Genomic DNA, 17,602 nt, shown 5'->3' with positions numbered 1-17,602 from the left:
GCGGCAACTGGCGCAGCACAGTCTTTATAATAAAGTACAGTCCAAGCACAACAAATCACAGTCTCTAGGCACACATGACCTGATTCTTCAGGCTTAAGTAGATCCTGTTCGTGACGCCAAGTTTGGAGCTCCCCCACACCACCGCAGGGCCGAGGGGTACCCGGAGCCGGGCCTCTAGTTCTCAGTCTCGGGGTTGTCACGGTGGCTAGACCCGGTCCGTGGCCCTGTCCGTCAGTGGGGGACGTCCGGTGTAATAGGTGGTAGTAATGGTAGCGATGGAGCGGTACGGTTGTGGGGTGTAAGTCGCGGTAAATAACGAGGACACCAGGTTGCAGTCTCTTTACCTCTTTACTGGAGATCTCTGAGTCCTCAGTCCAGAACACGGTTCACCAGGCTACGCAAGTCCGGCCGGTCCGATGGCACCTCCAGAGTTCTCCTCTCAGGTGGAAATCTGTGCCTTCCTTCTAGCGCTATGTGTTGTAGTCCTTCCCTGCTGTGCTCACGGAAAGTAACCCCACAACGGTTGTGTCTGTTTCTTAAGTTCCCTCACAACTCGATTTGATGTTCCTCTGTAATCCACCCCTTCCCTGTATTCAGGTTGGAATGGCACCCGTTTGTCAGGTAGGCCTGGAGTTCTTCCGGGACCCTAGAGTCGCCCCTCTCCCGCAATTGCCCCCCAAGACTTCATAGGTGATATGTGGTAGACAGCCCGCCTGAGACCGACTGTCCTGCCGCTGTTTGGAGTATGGCTTGAAGCTGTATTCTAATCCACTCCCTCGGCGTTCCGGCCACCGGTATTGCGCCTCAGCAGGGTGCTGCCTCTTTCAACAAAACCCCTGCTGGTATTCTCCTTCTGCTTGATCTCGTTTCTCACTCAGCACAATCTATCTCGCTTCTAGTCCTTTCTTGAGTCCCGCCGCTTCCAGGAGCCTGCGCGGACCCGTTACGTTCTTTCAATGCCAAGCCTCTGCCAGGATCCCACCCCTGGCAGAGACCCTACAGTCTCTCCCTTCACAACACCCCCTGCCACAGGGTGTTGCTCCGTTCAATCCCGTCAGCGTTCTCTCTAACTTCCTGCCTGACCCCCAGTTTACCCACTATGGTGGGGAGTGGCCTAATGAATAGCACCCTTAGCTCCCCCCGGAGGCCCAGCTGTGAAACATATTGGTGTCTGTGATACCTGATTGGAGGAACTCCTTCGGTGCCATCGAACGTACCATGGCTCCCCTTAACGGCGAAGCCACAGCACTGCAACGACCAGAACTCTGGGGCGCTGCATACAGGAATATAACTACTATAATACTGCTCCAATGTACAGGAATATAACTACTATAATACTGCCCCTATGTACAAGAATATAACTACTATAATACTGCCCCCATGTACAAGACTATAACTACTATAATACTGCTCCTATGTACAGGAATATAACTACTATAATACTGCTCCAATGTACAGGAATATAACTACTATAATACTGCCCCTATGTACAAGAATATGACTACTATAATACTGCTCCTATGTACAAGAATATAACTACTATAATACTGCCCCCATGTACAAGACTATAACTACTATAATACTGCTCCTATGTACAGGAATATAACTACTATAATACTGCTCCAATGTACAGGAATATAACTACTATAATACTGCCCCTATGTACAAGAATATAACTACTATAATACTGCTCCTATGTACAAGAATATAACTGCTATAATACTGCTCTCTAAGTGCAATATTATAGTTACTATAATACATATTTGAAATGAAGTGAAATTGTGACTGTAAACTTAGATTGTAGAAATATACAATCTGAAACTTAGAGTAGGCTACATACACAAGACATTTGTGGGGGATGGGAGGGGGTAAAGTTACTTTTCCTTTTCTCTGTTACATGTAACTACAATATAAATGTGGCCTCCCCGCACTAACAATCATTCCTTTTCCGTGTTTTTACTTTTTTAGCGGCGCTCAATTTTCAGACAGCAGGAGTAGAGATGGATCTTAATGATGGACTCTTCCAACAAAACGGACGTTGCGGTTACATTCTGAAGCCTTTCTTTATGAGACACGTGGATACCAATTTTAACCCTGATCAACCACAAGACACTGAAGGTTATTCACCCGTCAGCCTATCCATCCAGGTAATATACATCCCAAATTATTACTAATGTATTAAATTGGCACAATCCATTATACTATATGTAGGCTGTATAACCTATAACAGCTGTACGTATATAATTATTTACAGGAGATGCCCAGGTTATACCAGCTGTACATATATAATTATATACAGGAGATGCCCAGTTTATACCAGCTGTACATATATAATTATATACAGACTATACCCAGGTTATACCAGCTGTACATATATAATTATATACAGGAGATGCCCAGGTTATACCAGCTGTACATATATAATTATATACAGGAGATACCCAGGTTATACCAGCTGTACATATATGATTATATACAGGAGATGCCCAGTTTATACCAGCTGTACATATATAATTATATACAGACTATACCCAGGTTATACCAGCTGTACATATATAATTATATACAGGAGATGCCCAGTTTATACCAGCTGTACATATATAATTATATACAGACTATACCCAGGTTATACCAGCTGTACATATATAATTATATACAGGAGATGCCCGGGTTATACCAGCTGTACATATATAATTATATACAGGAGATGCCCAGTTTATACCAGCTGTACATATATAATTATATACAGGAGATGCCCAGGTTATACCAGCTGTACATATATAATTATATACAGGAGATGCCCGGGTTATACCAGCTGTACATATATAATTATATACAGGAGATGCCCAGTTTATACCAGCTGTACATATATAATTATATACAGGAGATGCCCGGGTTATACCAGCTGTACATATATAATTAGATACAGGAGATGCCCAGGTAATACCAGCTGTACATATATAATTATATACAGGAGATGCCCAGGTTGTACCAGCTGTACATATATAATTATATACAGGAGACACCCAGGTTATACCAGCTGTACATATATAATTATATACAGGAGATGCCCAGGTTGTACTGGCTGTACATATATAACTATATACAGGAGATGCCCAGGTTATACCGGCTGTACATATATAATTATATACAGGAGATGCCCAGGTTATACCGGCTGTACATATATAATTATATACAGGAGATGCCCAGGTTATACCAGCTGTACATATATAATTATATACAGGAGACACCCAGGTTATACCGGCTGTACATATATAATTATATACAGGAGATACCCAGGTTATATCAGCTGTACATATATAATTATATACAGGAGATACCCAGGTTATATCAGCTGTACATATATAATTATATACAGGAGATGCCCAGGTTATACCAGCCGTACATATATAATTATATACAGGAGATACCCAGGTTATACCAGCTGTACATATATAATTATATACAGGAGATACCCAGGTTATACCAGATGTACATATATAATTATATACAGGGGATGCCCAGGTTATACCAGATGTACATATATAATTATATACAGGAGATGCCCAGGTTATACCGGCTGTACATATATAATTATATACAGGAGATACCCAGGTTATACCAGCTGTACATATATAATTATATACAGGAGATACCCAGGTTATACCAGATGTACATATATAATTATATACAGGAGATGCCCAGGTTATACCGGCTGTACATATATAATTATATACAGGAGATACCCAGGTTATACCAGATGTACATATATAATTATATACAGGGGATGCCCAGGTTATACCAGATGTACATATATAATTATATACAGGGGATGCCCAGGTTATACCAGATGTACATATATAATTATATACAGGAGATGCCCAGGTTATACCGGCTGTAAATTATTTTTTTTTTTTCTGTGCAGGTGATTAGCGCTCAGCAACTGCCTAAAGTTGAGAACAGTAAGGAGGGCTCCATTGTGGATCCTCTGGTCCGTGTGGAAATATTTGGGGTTCCCATTGACCAATCGAAGCAGGAGACAAAGTACATAGAGAATAATGGTGAGTTCTGTGTCTTCCTGGTCAGGAAATCACCACTTCACCTTGTTTCAATGATAAATTGGTTGCCAAACCTTCACATCACTCCATCGCCGGAAAAAAAAAGGTCTTTACGACACAAACCACTATTTTTTTCTTTTTTACAAAGTCCGGGATTTGTTTCTCACAGAAAAATATAAAAATAAAAAACAGAAGTTTGCCATCGCCGTGATCGTACAGATCCGGAGAATCTCGTCTTCAGATATAATATTTTACTGCACAATAAATGTCATGAAACCAAACCCCCCGAATCCTCTGGCGGCATTGTGCTTTGTTTCCACCATTTCACTTCGTTTGGAATTTTTTTTCCCCATTTTTCAGTTTATTAAATGGTGAAATGAACGTTGTCATTAGAATCCACAAGATCCTGTAATAAAAACTAAGTTCTCATATGGCTGGGGGCCGGAAAATGGAAGAAAAATTTTGGCAGAAAGGGAGGCGAAAACGTAAAAACAAAACAAAAAAATAAATTGTCATCAGATAAACCCCTTCTAGGCCGCGGAGCTGACCATGAGGCAGGCGCTGGGCTTCTGTGCATTGTTCTGTGCATTGTTCTGTGCATTGTTCTGTGCATTGTTCTGTGCATTGTTCTGTGCGGTCGGAGGCAGATTATGGCGGCAGCGTCCATAGATCAATGGCGGCCCCTGTAGGAATGTATAGATGATCAGATCCCGCTATTTCCTCGCACACTCGCAGTTAATATCTGACAATAGATGTTTTTCCGCCTTCGCTCGGGTTTCGGGCGGACGTTGCCGGTGTCATGGCTTCCCGGAGAATTTGTAGGCCGCGGACCTCATGAATATGTCACTACCGGTAACCGTACTCTTCTGTCTGTCCTTCCATCTAAAGGATTTAACCCCATCTGGAACGAAACGTTGCAATTCAAGATCCACATCCCCGAGCTGGCGCTCGTCAGGTTCGTGGTGGAGGATTATGACAAGACGACAAGGAACGACTTCATCGGGCAGTACACGCTCCCGTTCAAGAGCGTCAAGTCAGGTGAGAACGTGCGTTTGTGTCTCCCACGTACGTGACCGGGCCGCGGGACGGATTTATCAAAGCTGGGGTAAAGAAAAATTGTCTTTGTTTCCCATAGCAACCAATCACAGCACTGCTTTCATTTTACCAGAGCAGTTTAAGAAGTGTAAGCTGAGCTCTGATTGGTTGCTATGGGCAACTCATATAATTTTCCTATCTGCCATATGTGGTGCAGTGACCAATGTTACAGCCAGGGGGCGCTGCGTGTGCACTTCAAAATGCACTTGGAGGCATAATTGCGATGAGACAAAGTCCGGCAGAATTGTAGATGGCCGGTATGTGTGTCGCAGAGGACACTCTGCGCTGTCAGTCTGAAATTATGTTGTGGTCTGGGACCTGTAGTCCCACATGTAAAGGTGTAGTTCTAATGGGAGACTGGCAGGGCTAGTTATGAGAGATAGGAGGGTCAAACTAGCCACACACACCCACACTCCCACCCAGGGGAGTGGTTACAGGTATGTAATGTGACCAGGGTGTGGGTCACGTGGTTCCTGTGGGTGGATCTGAATGGTACAAGTGCAAGGCCCTGGAAGCTTGTGTTGGAAGTCCTGGGGAATAGGATTCTTGAATAGCACATGGTTGGGTTTTGGCACTGAGTGGTCTGTGTGTTGTAGTCTCCTGGGAGTGGAGACGTCCTGGAAGCACCTAGAGACCGTAGACCTGGACGGTCTGTGTTGAGGACCTGGGACTGACGTGAAGTCAGCGTGAGGAGTGGAACTCCTGAAAGGTAACCCCGGACAAGGGGATTGTAATATATGGCAGAGAAGTTTATCTGCTGCATGAACAGACTGGTGGTCGTGATAAGTTCATGGATATAATGAAATAGACTGTATGTTATGTGGTTTATGAAGTTTAATAAACCGGATTAGACTGTGTTTTGCAAGAAAACTGAGCCTGTATGCGTTATTCCCGTGCCAAGCGAGTGTTCCCCAAGACCCGAAGTAAGGGAAACGCTACACATAGTTGGTGCAGAAGTCACAATTGTACCCAGGCCCCGGTGGCCGGGAAAGGGGCCATATATTCCTTCTATGCAGATCAGCCATAACATTAAAACCACTTATGGGCGAAATTAATAATATTGTTTTGGTGGCAGTGACACTTATAAATGGCTACTGACTATTGTTACCTGAACAGTATAGATGGTTGGGTGTTCCCAGTATACGGCAGGTCTTCTGGGGTGTTACCGGTATACAGCAGGTCTTGTGGGGTGTTCCCGGTATACGGCAGGTCTTGTGGATTTTTCCAGGTATACGGCAGGTCTTGTGAGGTGTTCCCGGTATACAGCAGGTCTTCTGGGGTGTTACCGGTATACAGCATGACTTGTGAGCTGTTTCCGGTATACGGCAGGTCTTCTGGGGTGTTCCGGGTATAAGGCAGGTTTTGTGGGGTGTTCCCATTATACGGCAGGTCTTGTGGGGTGTTCCCGTTATACAGCAGGTCTTGTGGGGTGTGCTAGGTATACGGCAGGTCTGGAGGTCTGTTCCCGGTATACAGCAGGTCTTGTGGGGTGTTCCCGGTATACGGCAGGTCTTGTGGGGTGTCCCCGGTATACGGCAGGTCTTGTGGATTTTTCCAGGTATATGGCAGGTCTTGTGAGGTGTTCCCGGTATACGGCAGGTCTTGTGAGGTGTTTCCGGCATACAGCAGGTCTTGTGGATTGTTCCCAGTATACAGCAAGTCTTGTGGGCTGATACCAGTATATGGCAGATGTGGAGACATGAGTCAGTGGGTCTCTCGTCTGCTGGCCCGGCTGTCTTAGGAAAGAACGTATGGACCGGGGCTCATCCCACTGAACACACGTTCCTTTTCGCGTGGGCAGAACACTACTCAGACAACACAGGGTGAGGGTAAAACAGTGTGACAATACTTTGTTGAACCACCAACACACAATAACATATAGAACAGTCATAGCAAATACACAAGATAGTGCAAATGACAGAGTTTCACCCTACCGCTGGTTCTCCAGGATTAGAACAGCTGTGACTTTGAGGCTTCTTGGACCAACTCCCCTACCAGTGGCTCCCCGCTTTTGAGGGGCATGCACAGAGAGGAGGTAAGGACAAGCTTAGGAAGCCGACAGTCCATTGAGGTATGTGGCCAGGTGATCTGATAGTCCCAACCTGGCTTCTTCAAACGTCTCCATGGGGCCCGGCCAGGTGACCAGATGCTCCCAGCCTGGCTTCTCTGAACGTCTCCATGAGTTCAGTGATGGTCAATGGATCAGATCTGTATTCCTCGGGCTGCGGCTTTGGTCCCTTGAGTTGACTTTTTGTAGAGCTTCTCAAATCTGTATTCTGGTAGTTGGAACCATGCTGTCCTGTCTGCTATTCTGTAGAGTCTAGCTGTAGAAGGATAAAGGTCCCTTTTTATACCCACATCTGTACTTCAGGCCATCATCCACAGGTCAGGGGTAAGGTGGGATGAGGCCAACTCTCATTGTTTGAGTATTTAATCAATCTGCATAGTTTGCCCCTCACTGTTTGCAAGTCAACAAGCTACATGGACTTATACAATAGGTAATTAACATATTAGCAAACATTGTTCAATGACCCTGCATCCGTGTCCTCCAAGGATAGCAACACAATAATCAATTCAAGAGTGAACGTTTAGGTTAATATGAACAGTGGCCTGTCTCTTGACTCATCGAAAGAAAACGCATCAATTCAAGAGTCAACGTTTAGGCTCCTATGAACAATGGCATGTCTCTTGATCCACTGAAGAAAAATATATCTGGCCTAATTAAGAAAAAATGCTGTGTCTTGTAGGGTGTTCCTAGTATACAGCAAGTCTTGGGGGTGTTACTGATATACGATGGTTCTTGGGAGTTGTACCCCGTATTCGGCGGGTTGTGTGAGGTATCCCAGGTATGTGGTGCGTCTTGTGGGTGTCCCCAATATATGGCGGATTTTGTGAGGTCTACCTTGTATACAGCAGATCTTGTGGGGTGTTCCCAGTATTTGGCAGGTCTTGTGGGGTGTTTTCAGTATACATCATATTTTGTGAGGTCTTCTCAGTATACAGCAGATCTTGTGGGCTATTCCAGGTATACGGCAGGTCTCATGGGGTGTTCCCAGTATATGGCAGGTCTTGTGTGGTGCTCCCAGTATACGGTGGATAGCTGACTATGATAGAAAGGTGTCAGTCACTCAGACCATTAAAACCATGATAGAATTGGACCACACAGCGATGGAGGTAAGCACCTATTCTGATGAAAGGCATTTTCCATCATGTGGACGGCGGGTGGAGTCATCAGTCTTCATCCATTTGGGGTGATTGAGATCTCAGTGTCCCTCCTGTGTTCCACTGAATCTCTGCCCACCAAGCCTGATTGACAGCTCTTCAGTATCCATCCTCCCTGCTGCTGCCGAGAGCTCGAGCTGCTCAGCACAAGCTGCAGCTGTTAGTCTCGCTCCGTGAGCTATTTCGTTCTATAGCTGGACTCTTAAAATCCTCAGTTTAATATCACAATTATACAGTCATTCTGACATGGATTTTTAGAGTAATTTCACCAGTTTCATCAGGTCTAAGAGATCTATTTAATCACTTTCAGTTGGTGTTATCAAACCTGGTAATAAATCCACGTTGGAGAGATTTAACAGTTCCCAGCTTTTTAGAAGGATTCGTTGAAAATATGCTGATCACAGCAATCATCGTTAATCTGGCAGTGTTTAATTTCCCTGCAGTGCCTCCACAGGAGAAAAGGGGTATTACACAGTGTGCATTCTCATCAGGACAGGAGCGGTCCTCCGGGGTGTGTAACTTATAGCCAGTGGCCAAGAGGTGAAGATTCTGAGGACCCCCCTCCATTAACGTAGAATTCACGAATATGACCCCATGCCCAACGCTGTCCAGACCGGCCGCAGGTCTCCTGACCCGAACTTGGTCCTGACATAGCGATCTGTACTCAGACTGTGGCTGTCAGATGTGTGAAACCAACCTACAGCAGCACGGATGCTTTTCTCTTTAATTTCCATGTTTCTCATATCCAGTGTTTTCCACAGGTTATCGCCACGTCCATCTCCTTTCCAAGGACGGCACCAAGATCCCGCCAGCCACGCTGTTTGTTTTCATCCGTATAACAGACACCACAAATCCGGTGCAGGAAGCAGAGGGTTAATCGATATTACAACTACTTCGGTCCTGAAGCTCGGCCTTACTGCTGTTACGCTAGATTTTGCACTTCCCCTACCCCTCTCCCCCCCTGCTATTTTGTATATACTTGTATATTGCGTTATTTATTTTTTACATATTTATTGTACATTTGTATATTTGGTGCTATTCTATTTAAAATCTGTTGTTTTGCTGATGAACCTATGAGGGCAGTATTATTGCTGTAGCCCGGGTGGGGAGCAGCATGGCGGTGCTGCCCCCCGCAGCCCGAACAGTGTTAGCAATCTTCCAATATGAACTCCATTAGTTAGGTTGTCTGGATTGGATAATCCCTTTGCATATTTTGGGGCCCCTGGAGTAACAATGATTGCAGGGTCCTAGCACGATATGATAGTATTACAAAGCTGCAATTGGAAGACCCCCCCCCCTCTATTATTTCAATCTGGCATTTATTAAAGGGTCATTTCATCCAGACAACCCTTTTATTGGATAAAGCCATCTTGAAATATTAAACACTATTGTAAATGACTCTCCTCTGTAACGACGAGTTTGTCTGCACTATGCAATTCTGAATTTTAGACTGAATTCTCTAATGTTGTGGAATGAGGTGACTTTTTGTAAAGCGAGGTCTGCCCAGCTTGTGATTTTGGACAGGGTAACGCAGCAAGATTGTATATTGCAAAAGTGTTGCATCTTAAAGGGGTCATCTAGATTGTAAACTGCTTGAGTTGAATGGACCCTTTAAGACAACAGCTGATCTGCTGCTGCTTAGACTCATGGTGATCAGTCAGTGGAAACCTGCAGCGCCGCCAAAGGTGAAACAAAGCATTGCAGAATCTACTGAAAACAACGTCCATGTGATGGATACTGTAACGCATGGCTGTGATGATGGATGCGAGTCGTTGCCACTCTTGGCTCATATTATATGCAGATTAATCCACAGCAGAGAGGAGACAGCAGCTCTACCTTCATCAATAAATTTTAAAAATCACTCATGAAAACGTTTTGTGCAGAAATCAGAGCGTACTGAAGATTTTAACCCTTGATTTCACATTTGTGCAGTGCATGAAGTGAGAATGGCAGCAGAAATCCATAATGAAAATGATGCAGTCAACTTTAAGGCATTCTGGTTGTGTCAGATGAGACTATTAGACTAAGCGGCACGGTCTGTAGATGAGGAATAACACTATTTCTGGCCATTATATGACTTATATTCTGTAATATTTCAACAGGTTTCCCCTCTTCAGGTTCTCTCTCTAATTTTCAGTTGTCTCTTAGCTAGTGGGTTATGACTAACTGCTATGATGTCTCCCACAGATGAGGGATTCCTGCTCTCCTGTATCTATGTAGGACATGTACAAAAGCAGCATGGATGCCATTAGACAGCAGTGTAACTGGGAAACCAGCACTGGAGTCAGGTGAAACACTTACCAGAAAGCTGCAACAATGTCTGCTGTGTCTCTGCCTGTGTCTCTCTGCTTCTCCCCTCCATAGACTGTGATAGGCAGCTTTATCTGCCTTGTTTTGACCAAGACAGATTTTAACAATTTTATAATGAGTTCAGGAGGCAGATGGGAGAGAAGTGACCTAGAAATGGAGAAAGAAGCAGATTTTTCTGATAGTCTATACTACAAAATTTCTTATAGTCACATTCAACTTTATTGTGGAGTTCTATATTAAAATGCAAAGTGTGACATGGGGCTTATACATTGTAGAAACTTTGTGTCACTTCACATGTACAATTGAATTGTTACCTAGTAAAAAAAAGAAAAGTGTGCAAGCTGAACACCATAACAAGGGCACAGCTGGGGGCAGGGATATACCCTTGTGCCCTGACCAAAGTAGTTTAGATACGAAGTTAGGGCAGCAAGCAGAGTTTTTTCTCCGGATGAGGGTAACCCTTGCTATAACTTCGCCCCAGTTGAGCACAGCTGTTTTTTTTTTAGCACTGGTGTAACTCAATGGCTGTGATGTAATACTTGTGAAAATGCACTGCTATGGGATACAACGCCGTCCATTGTTACCAAGTAGCCTTATCCTGAGATCTATTTTTATAAATAAAGACGTTTGGACAGCTCATGAATGAGAATTGTCATGTCTGCATGTTCTATTTAGTAAACATGAGCTTTGAAAAATGTTCTCCTGAGCTATTATTTTCCTAATTGTTGCTGTGAATATCAGAAATGCACATGAAAGTTGCAACTATGTTACTTGTAGTACATGAGCTCCTGTTGCCGTCTTGGATATATTGTGTCTTTTGCATTATTTATTTGAGCCCTATCATATATTGAGCTGTGACAAGGTATTTACATCCATATTCTTGCTATGCAATCTCATAACAAATCATATATAACTGTGCTTTATCACTGATTTAAGGCTTGTAGTTAAGAAGTGTCATAATGCATCAAATGTTCTCAATCTTACCAGACCTTAATAAGGTATTTACAAACAAATTTAAAATGTTTCAACTTGCAATTATTTGATATTCAGGATGCCCTACATGTGTGATACTGTTTGAGTTCTTAAGGGATGGTAATGGGCACCAACCAAAGCCCTAAAATCAATCTCAGACTGATCAGTCGTAATGAAGTTTTACCTTTTTCGGGGATATTTTCTGACTACTAGATCTTAAAGGCAAAGTACAAGGACCTCCACAGAATGATACACTGACGAGCAAAAAGGTGACTTTTGACTTTCAGGCTCCATATCTCACTATCCACTACAGCTTCTAACATGAGCCTACCATCATTTTACAGATGACCATCTTGGCTATTTCATAAAAAATTGACTTGTGACTATTTAGCATATGATTAGTTATGCAGATTCTTGTCATGTCGCTGCATTGTTACTGTTTGGCTCCTGGTGGTGGAAAAGTCTTTTTCTTCCTATATACTGAAAATTACACCCTGTTCTCACATTCCCTAATAACTCAGCGCATTATTAGGTTGATTCCCAAGTGAAAAGTCACTTATTTGAATCGAGGAGCTGCCATGAAGAAGATTTCCCAAGAAAAGAGACGCAGCATCATCCAGCTCATCAACAGCGATCTACTGGCCCAGAAAATTGCCAAACTGCATCATGTGAGCGCCATGAGAGTTTGGAATACGAAACGAAGTCCGTCCATCCGTTCAGAAGACAAGAGGTGGACGTCCAGGCAAAATATCAGAGCCAACAAGTCGGCTCATCACAATGTCCATCAGTTCTGGTGTAACAAACATAGCAGTGGAGGAGGATTTTATGCTTCATAATGGAAGTCCATTGAAGCACCATGTGATGCACATTACACAAGTCTGGAATGGTGCGTTAGCTCGAGTTTGCAAAAAAGTACAAAAAGTGGAAGATTGGAAATGGGTGATTTGGAGCGATAACATGAAAGTCAATAGACGTGTTATGATCTGGTGGCCTAAGAGCAGCATGAGACATACTCTGGAGAAGGTGGTAACTGTACTGACCGCAGACCCTGAACTTAACACCGCAACTAGAAGGAGCCGTGGAATGTACCTAGCACTCCCTGGACATCTCGACACAGCCGGAGGACTAATTACCCCTAAAGATAGAAAAGGGAAAACTATCTTGCCTCAGAGAAAATTCCCAAAGGATAGGCAGCCCCCCACAAATATTGACTGTGAGAGGAGAGGGAAAAAACATACACAGACTGAAATCAGAATTTAGCAAAGGAGGCCACTTCTAGATAAATAGAAAGGATAGGACAGAGTACTATGCGGTCAGTATTAAAACACTAGAAAATATCCACCACAGAAAATACAAAAACTCCACAGCTAACTAAAGATATGGAGGGTATATCTGCATCTCCAGAGATACCAGCTTGGCTAAACAAATCCTTATACAGACCAAGCTGGACAAGACAAAAACATGGAAAATAACTGAACAATAAGGCCACAGCATGTGGACAGCAAAAAATCAAGGCCAGAACTTATCATTGTTGAAAAGAACTGCAAAGCAGGAGAGACCAGGCAGAGATGTGAATCCTGCAGGAACAATGGACAACTGGCACTGACTAAAGGGTGAAGCAAGACTAAATAGCCCAGTCAGATTTGCAGAAAGTGAACACACCTGATAAATGCTGCGATTCAGAGACAGCAGCGCTACCACTTACAACCACCGGAGGGAGCCCAAGAGCAGAATTCACAACATAGACGGTTCTGATGGCTGCAAATGGGTGTTGAAGAAACAAGGGAAAAAGGGGCTAAAGGATTGAGAAATTGAAGGAAATGTCAAGTATGGATGCGGAAGCCTGATATGGGGTTGATTCACAGCCAAAGGGATTGGATTCTTGACTAGGATCGATGGTAATCTCAATGCTGAGCTATATGCACCAACGACATGAAGCAAGGTGCAGAAATGGTTCAATGACAAAGAAGTAGAGGAGCTAGATTGTCCCCACAGTCCCCAGACCCCAACCCAATCCAACACTTAAGGGTAAAGTTGAAAAAAAAAGCTGTATACAGACCCAAGTGAGGCGAACAGTGTGCACCAACATGGTGAACGTGTAGAAGAGACCTTGGTGAGATATGGAGCCTGAAAGTCAGTCAGTCAAAACATTGTTACTCTTTAGCTTGTCAGTGCATGTTCCCTTGACATTTACGTATGCATTGATACAACCCATACAAAAGAGGCAGTCACAGAATAATGAAGGCTGAAATTTGTAATAGTTCTGTGTGCTAACTGCTTTAACAATTCCTAAATCATGTATAGATATATGTATAAGGTTTACCAAACTTCATAACAAATAATGATGTAAATCCTAATTCCCAGGATGCTAAATACTCATCTCATGTAAGTGTTAAAGAGCAATTCCACCTGAGGACCTGTATGACATCAGCTTTGTTCCCTCCAATGGGGCAGTATTATAGTAATTATATTCTTGTACATAGGAGCAGTATTATAGTAGTTATATTCTTGTACATAGGAGCAGTATTATAGTAGTTATATTCTTGTACATAGGGGCAGTATTATAGTAGTTATATTCTTGTACATAGGGGCAGTATTATAGTAGTTATATTCTTGTACATAGGGGCAGTATTATAGTAGTTATATTCTTGTACATAGGAGCAGTATTATAGTAGTTATATTCTTGTACATAGGAGCAGTATTATAGTAATTATATTCGTGTACATAGGGGCAGTATTATAGTAGTTATATTCTTGTACATAGGAGCAGTATTATAGTAGTTATATTCTTGTACATAAAAGCAGTATTATAGTAGTTATATTCTTGTATATAGGAGCAGTATTATAGTAGTTATATTCCTGTACATAGGGGCAGTATTATAGTAATTATATTCGTGTACATAGGAGCAGTATTATAGTAGTTATATTCTTGTACATAGGAGCAGTATTATAGTAATTATATTCGTGTACATAGGGGCAGTATTATAGTAGTTATATTCTTGTACATAGGAGCAGTATTATAGTAGTTATATTCTTGTACATAAAAGCAGTATTATAGTAATTATATTCATGTACATAGGAGCAGTATTATAGTAGTTATATTCTTGTACATAGGGGCAGTATTATAGTAGTTATATTCTTCTACATAGGGGCAGTATTATAGTAGTTGTATTGTTGTACATAGGGGCAGTATTATAGTAGTTATATTCTTGTACATAGGGGCAGTATTATAGTAGTTATATTCTTGTACATAGGGGCAGTATTATAGCAGTTATATCCTTGTACATAGGAGCAGTATTAAAGTAGTTATATTCCTGTACATAGGGGGCAGTATTATAGTAGTTATATTCATGTATATAGGGGCAGTATTATAGTAGTTATATTCATGTATATAGGAGCAGTATTATAGTAGTTATATTCTTGTATATAGGAGCAGTATTATAGTAGTTATATTCTTGTACATAAGGAGCAGTAGTATAGGAGTTATATTCTTGTACATAGGGGCAGTATTATAGTAGTTATATTCTTGTACATAGGGGGCAGTATTATAGCAGTTATATTCTTGTACATAGGAGCATTATTATAGCAGTTATATTCTTGTACATAGGGGCAGTATTATAGTAGTTATATTCTTGTACATAGGGGCAGTATTATAGCAGTTATATTCTTGTACATAGGAGCAGTATTATAGTAGTTATATTCTTGTACATAGGGGGCAGTATTATAGTAGTTATATTCTTGTACATAGGAGCAGTATTACAGTAGTTATATTCTTGTACATAGGAGCAGTATTATAGTAGTTATATTCTTGTACATAGGAGCAGTATTATAGCAGTTATATTCTTGTACATAGGAGCAGTATTATAGTAGTTATATTCTTGTACATAGGAGCAGTATTATAGTAGTTATACTCTTGTACATATGGGCAGGATTATAGTAGTTTTATTCTTGTGCATAGAGGCAGTATTATAGTAGTTATATTCTTGTATATAGGAGCAGTATTACAGTAGTTATATTCTTGTACATAGGGGGCAGTATTATAGTAGTTATATTCCTGTACATAGGAGCAGTATTATAGTAGTTATATTCTTGTACATAGGAGCAGTATTATAGTAGTTATATTCTTGTACATAGGAGCAGTATTATATTAGTTATATTCTTGTACATAGGAGCAGTATTATAGTAGTTATATTCTTGTACATAGGGGGCTGTATTATAGTAGTTATATTCTTGTACATAGTAGCAGTATTATAGTAGTTATATTCTTGTACATAGGGGCAGTATTACAGTAGTTATATTCTTGTACATAGGGGCAGTATTATAGTATATTCTTGCACATAGAGGCAGTATTATAGTAGTTATATATATATAGGAACACATGGAGCTGCATGCTCCGCTCCAAAGTGCCGGCGCCACAGCTTGGTTTCCACATGCGAGACACGGACGTGTTTCTCGCAAGTGGAAATGAGCCCTAACACTCACTCTCCCTAGAGAGTAAAAATGAGCAACTTCCAGAATAAAGGAAATGAAATCTGTGGTTGATGCTGAGAGTAAGCCGGCCACTGACATGAGATATTTATCTGCATAATACTGAAAATGACCGCTAATTTTGAGGAAATCTGTTGCCAATGTGAAATCTGTGGTTATTATGCTCAGAAGCCCAGCAGCAGACACTAGTTTGGGCAGAATCTGCCGATTAGCTGCAGTTAAATTTCTGATGTCTGTACAATCAAAATAAAGACAATAGTTACCGAAAATAAAAAAAACATAAAAAAAACGTAAGGGTATGTTCACACTGAGTATTTTTAGCAGTGGGAAGTCTCCAAAAGCCTCAAATAATTGGAGAATCTGCTCAGTTTCTATTCCAAAAACTCAGCAAAAAGACTAAAGTGTGAACAGATCCTTATTCTAGATTTTAGAAATGTTTACTGCCCCATTGGGGATTATGTCCACAATGACTGGAACTGCCCTTTAGTTCTTCCTCTTCCTCATATATCCAGGTCTTGCTGCAACTTGTTATCCACATAGCAGTATAGCTAATAATATAAAATGCCTTAGTAACAATATCTCACATAATCAATTGTCAGCAAAATTTCCGAAAACCAATGCATCTTGTGCTCTATTGTCTGTTTGTCCGTGGAATTTTTTTTTTTTTTTAATTAAAGCAACTTCTTCACACCAGTCGCTTTGTCGTTTTGTAACTTTCCGAAATGCTAAGCCACTAATGTAGTGCAGCTGTGACTCTAGCACTGAATTTAGAAAACTACGAGAAAACAGCAGCAGAGAGGACCGTATACATCAGTACTGAGAAGTGTAGCTTTGAATCCAGCAGTGGGGTGAAATGAAAGATTATCCTGCAAATTAACAGTGTGGAGGTCATTAAAGCATTACTGAGCATATACAATCTCTTGCCCGCTCGTGCCGCTTACACCTAAAGAACATCTCTAGAATCCGCCCTTTTCTCACCATGGAAACAACAAAAAGCCTCACTGTCGCCCTGATCCACTCCCGCCTGGACTACTGCAACTCTCTATTAATTGGCCTCCCCCTCACTCGACTTTCCCCTCTCCAGTCCATCCTTAATGCAGCAGCCAGGGTTGTCCATCTGGCTAATCGTTACTCAGACGTGTCCACTCTTCGCCAGTCGTTACACTGCCTGCTCATTCATTACAGGATACAATTCAAAATACTTGCTCTCACCCACAAAGCTCTCCACAGTGCGGCACCCCCTTACATCTCCTCCCCCATTTCTGTCTATCGGCCTAACCGACCTCTGCGCTCTGCAAATGACTTTCGAGTAACCTCTGCACTAATCCATACCTCCCACTCCCGACTCCAAGACTTCTCCCGTGCTGCGCCAATCCTCTGGAATGCTCTACCCCAAGATATTAGGACCATCCACAACTTGCATAGTTTTAGGCGCTCACTCAAAACACATTTGTTCAG

General features: G+C 42.0%; 1 protein-coding gene and 1 long non-coding RNA gene across 3 annotated transcripts in view; one reads left to right on the top strand and one right to left on the bottom strand.

Moving 5' to 3' along the window:
• PLCD4 (phospholipase C delta 4) overlaps positions 1-10,683 on the top strand; it is a 54,122-nt gene extending 43,439 nt beyond the window's left edge. For both annotated transcript variants that reach the window (XM_077273193.1, XM_077273192.1), the window contains 4 exons: positions 1,969-2,147; positions 3,926-4,061; positions 4,947-5,096; positions 9,137-10,683. In XM_077273193.1, coding sequence (XP_077129308.1) covers positions 1,969-2,147; positions 3,926-4,061; positions 4,947-5,096; positions 9,137-9,252 — 581 coding nt within the window. In that variant the 3' untranslated portion in view covers positions 9,253-10,683. The remainder of the gene's footprint in view (positions 1-1,968; positions 2,148-3,925; positions 4,062-4,946; positions 5,097-9,136) is intronic.
• LOC143784677 (uncharacterized) overlaps positions 1-10,796 on the bottom strand; it is a 36,413-nt gene extending 25,617 nt beyond the window's left edge. Inside the window, exon 1 of the long non-coding RNA XR_013217869.1 lies at positions 10,677-10,796. This is a non-coding gene — a long non-coding RNA (uncharacterized LOC143784677). The remainder of the gene's footprint in view (positions 1-10,676) is intronic.
• Between the last annotated feature and the right edge of the window lie 6,806 nt (positions 10,797-17,602).

The sequence above is a fragment of the Ranitomeya variabilis genome, chromosome 7 (genome assembly GCF_051348905.1).
Source record: "Ranitomeya variabilis isolate aRanVar5 chromosome 7, aRanVar5.hap1, whole genome shotgun sequence".
NCBI lineage: Eukaryota > Metazoa > Chordata > Amphibia > Anura > Dendrobatidae > Ranitomeya > Ranitomeya variabilis.
Note: the sequence above shows the minus strand (reverse complement) of the source record. Positions and strands in the feature narration are given on the sequence as shown.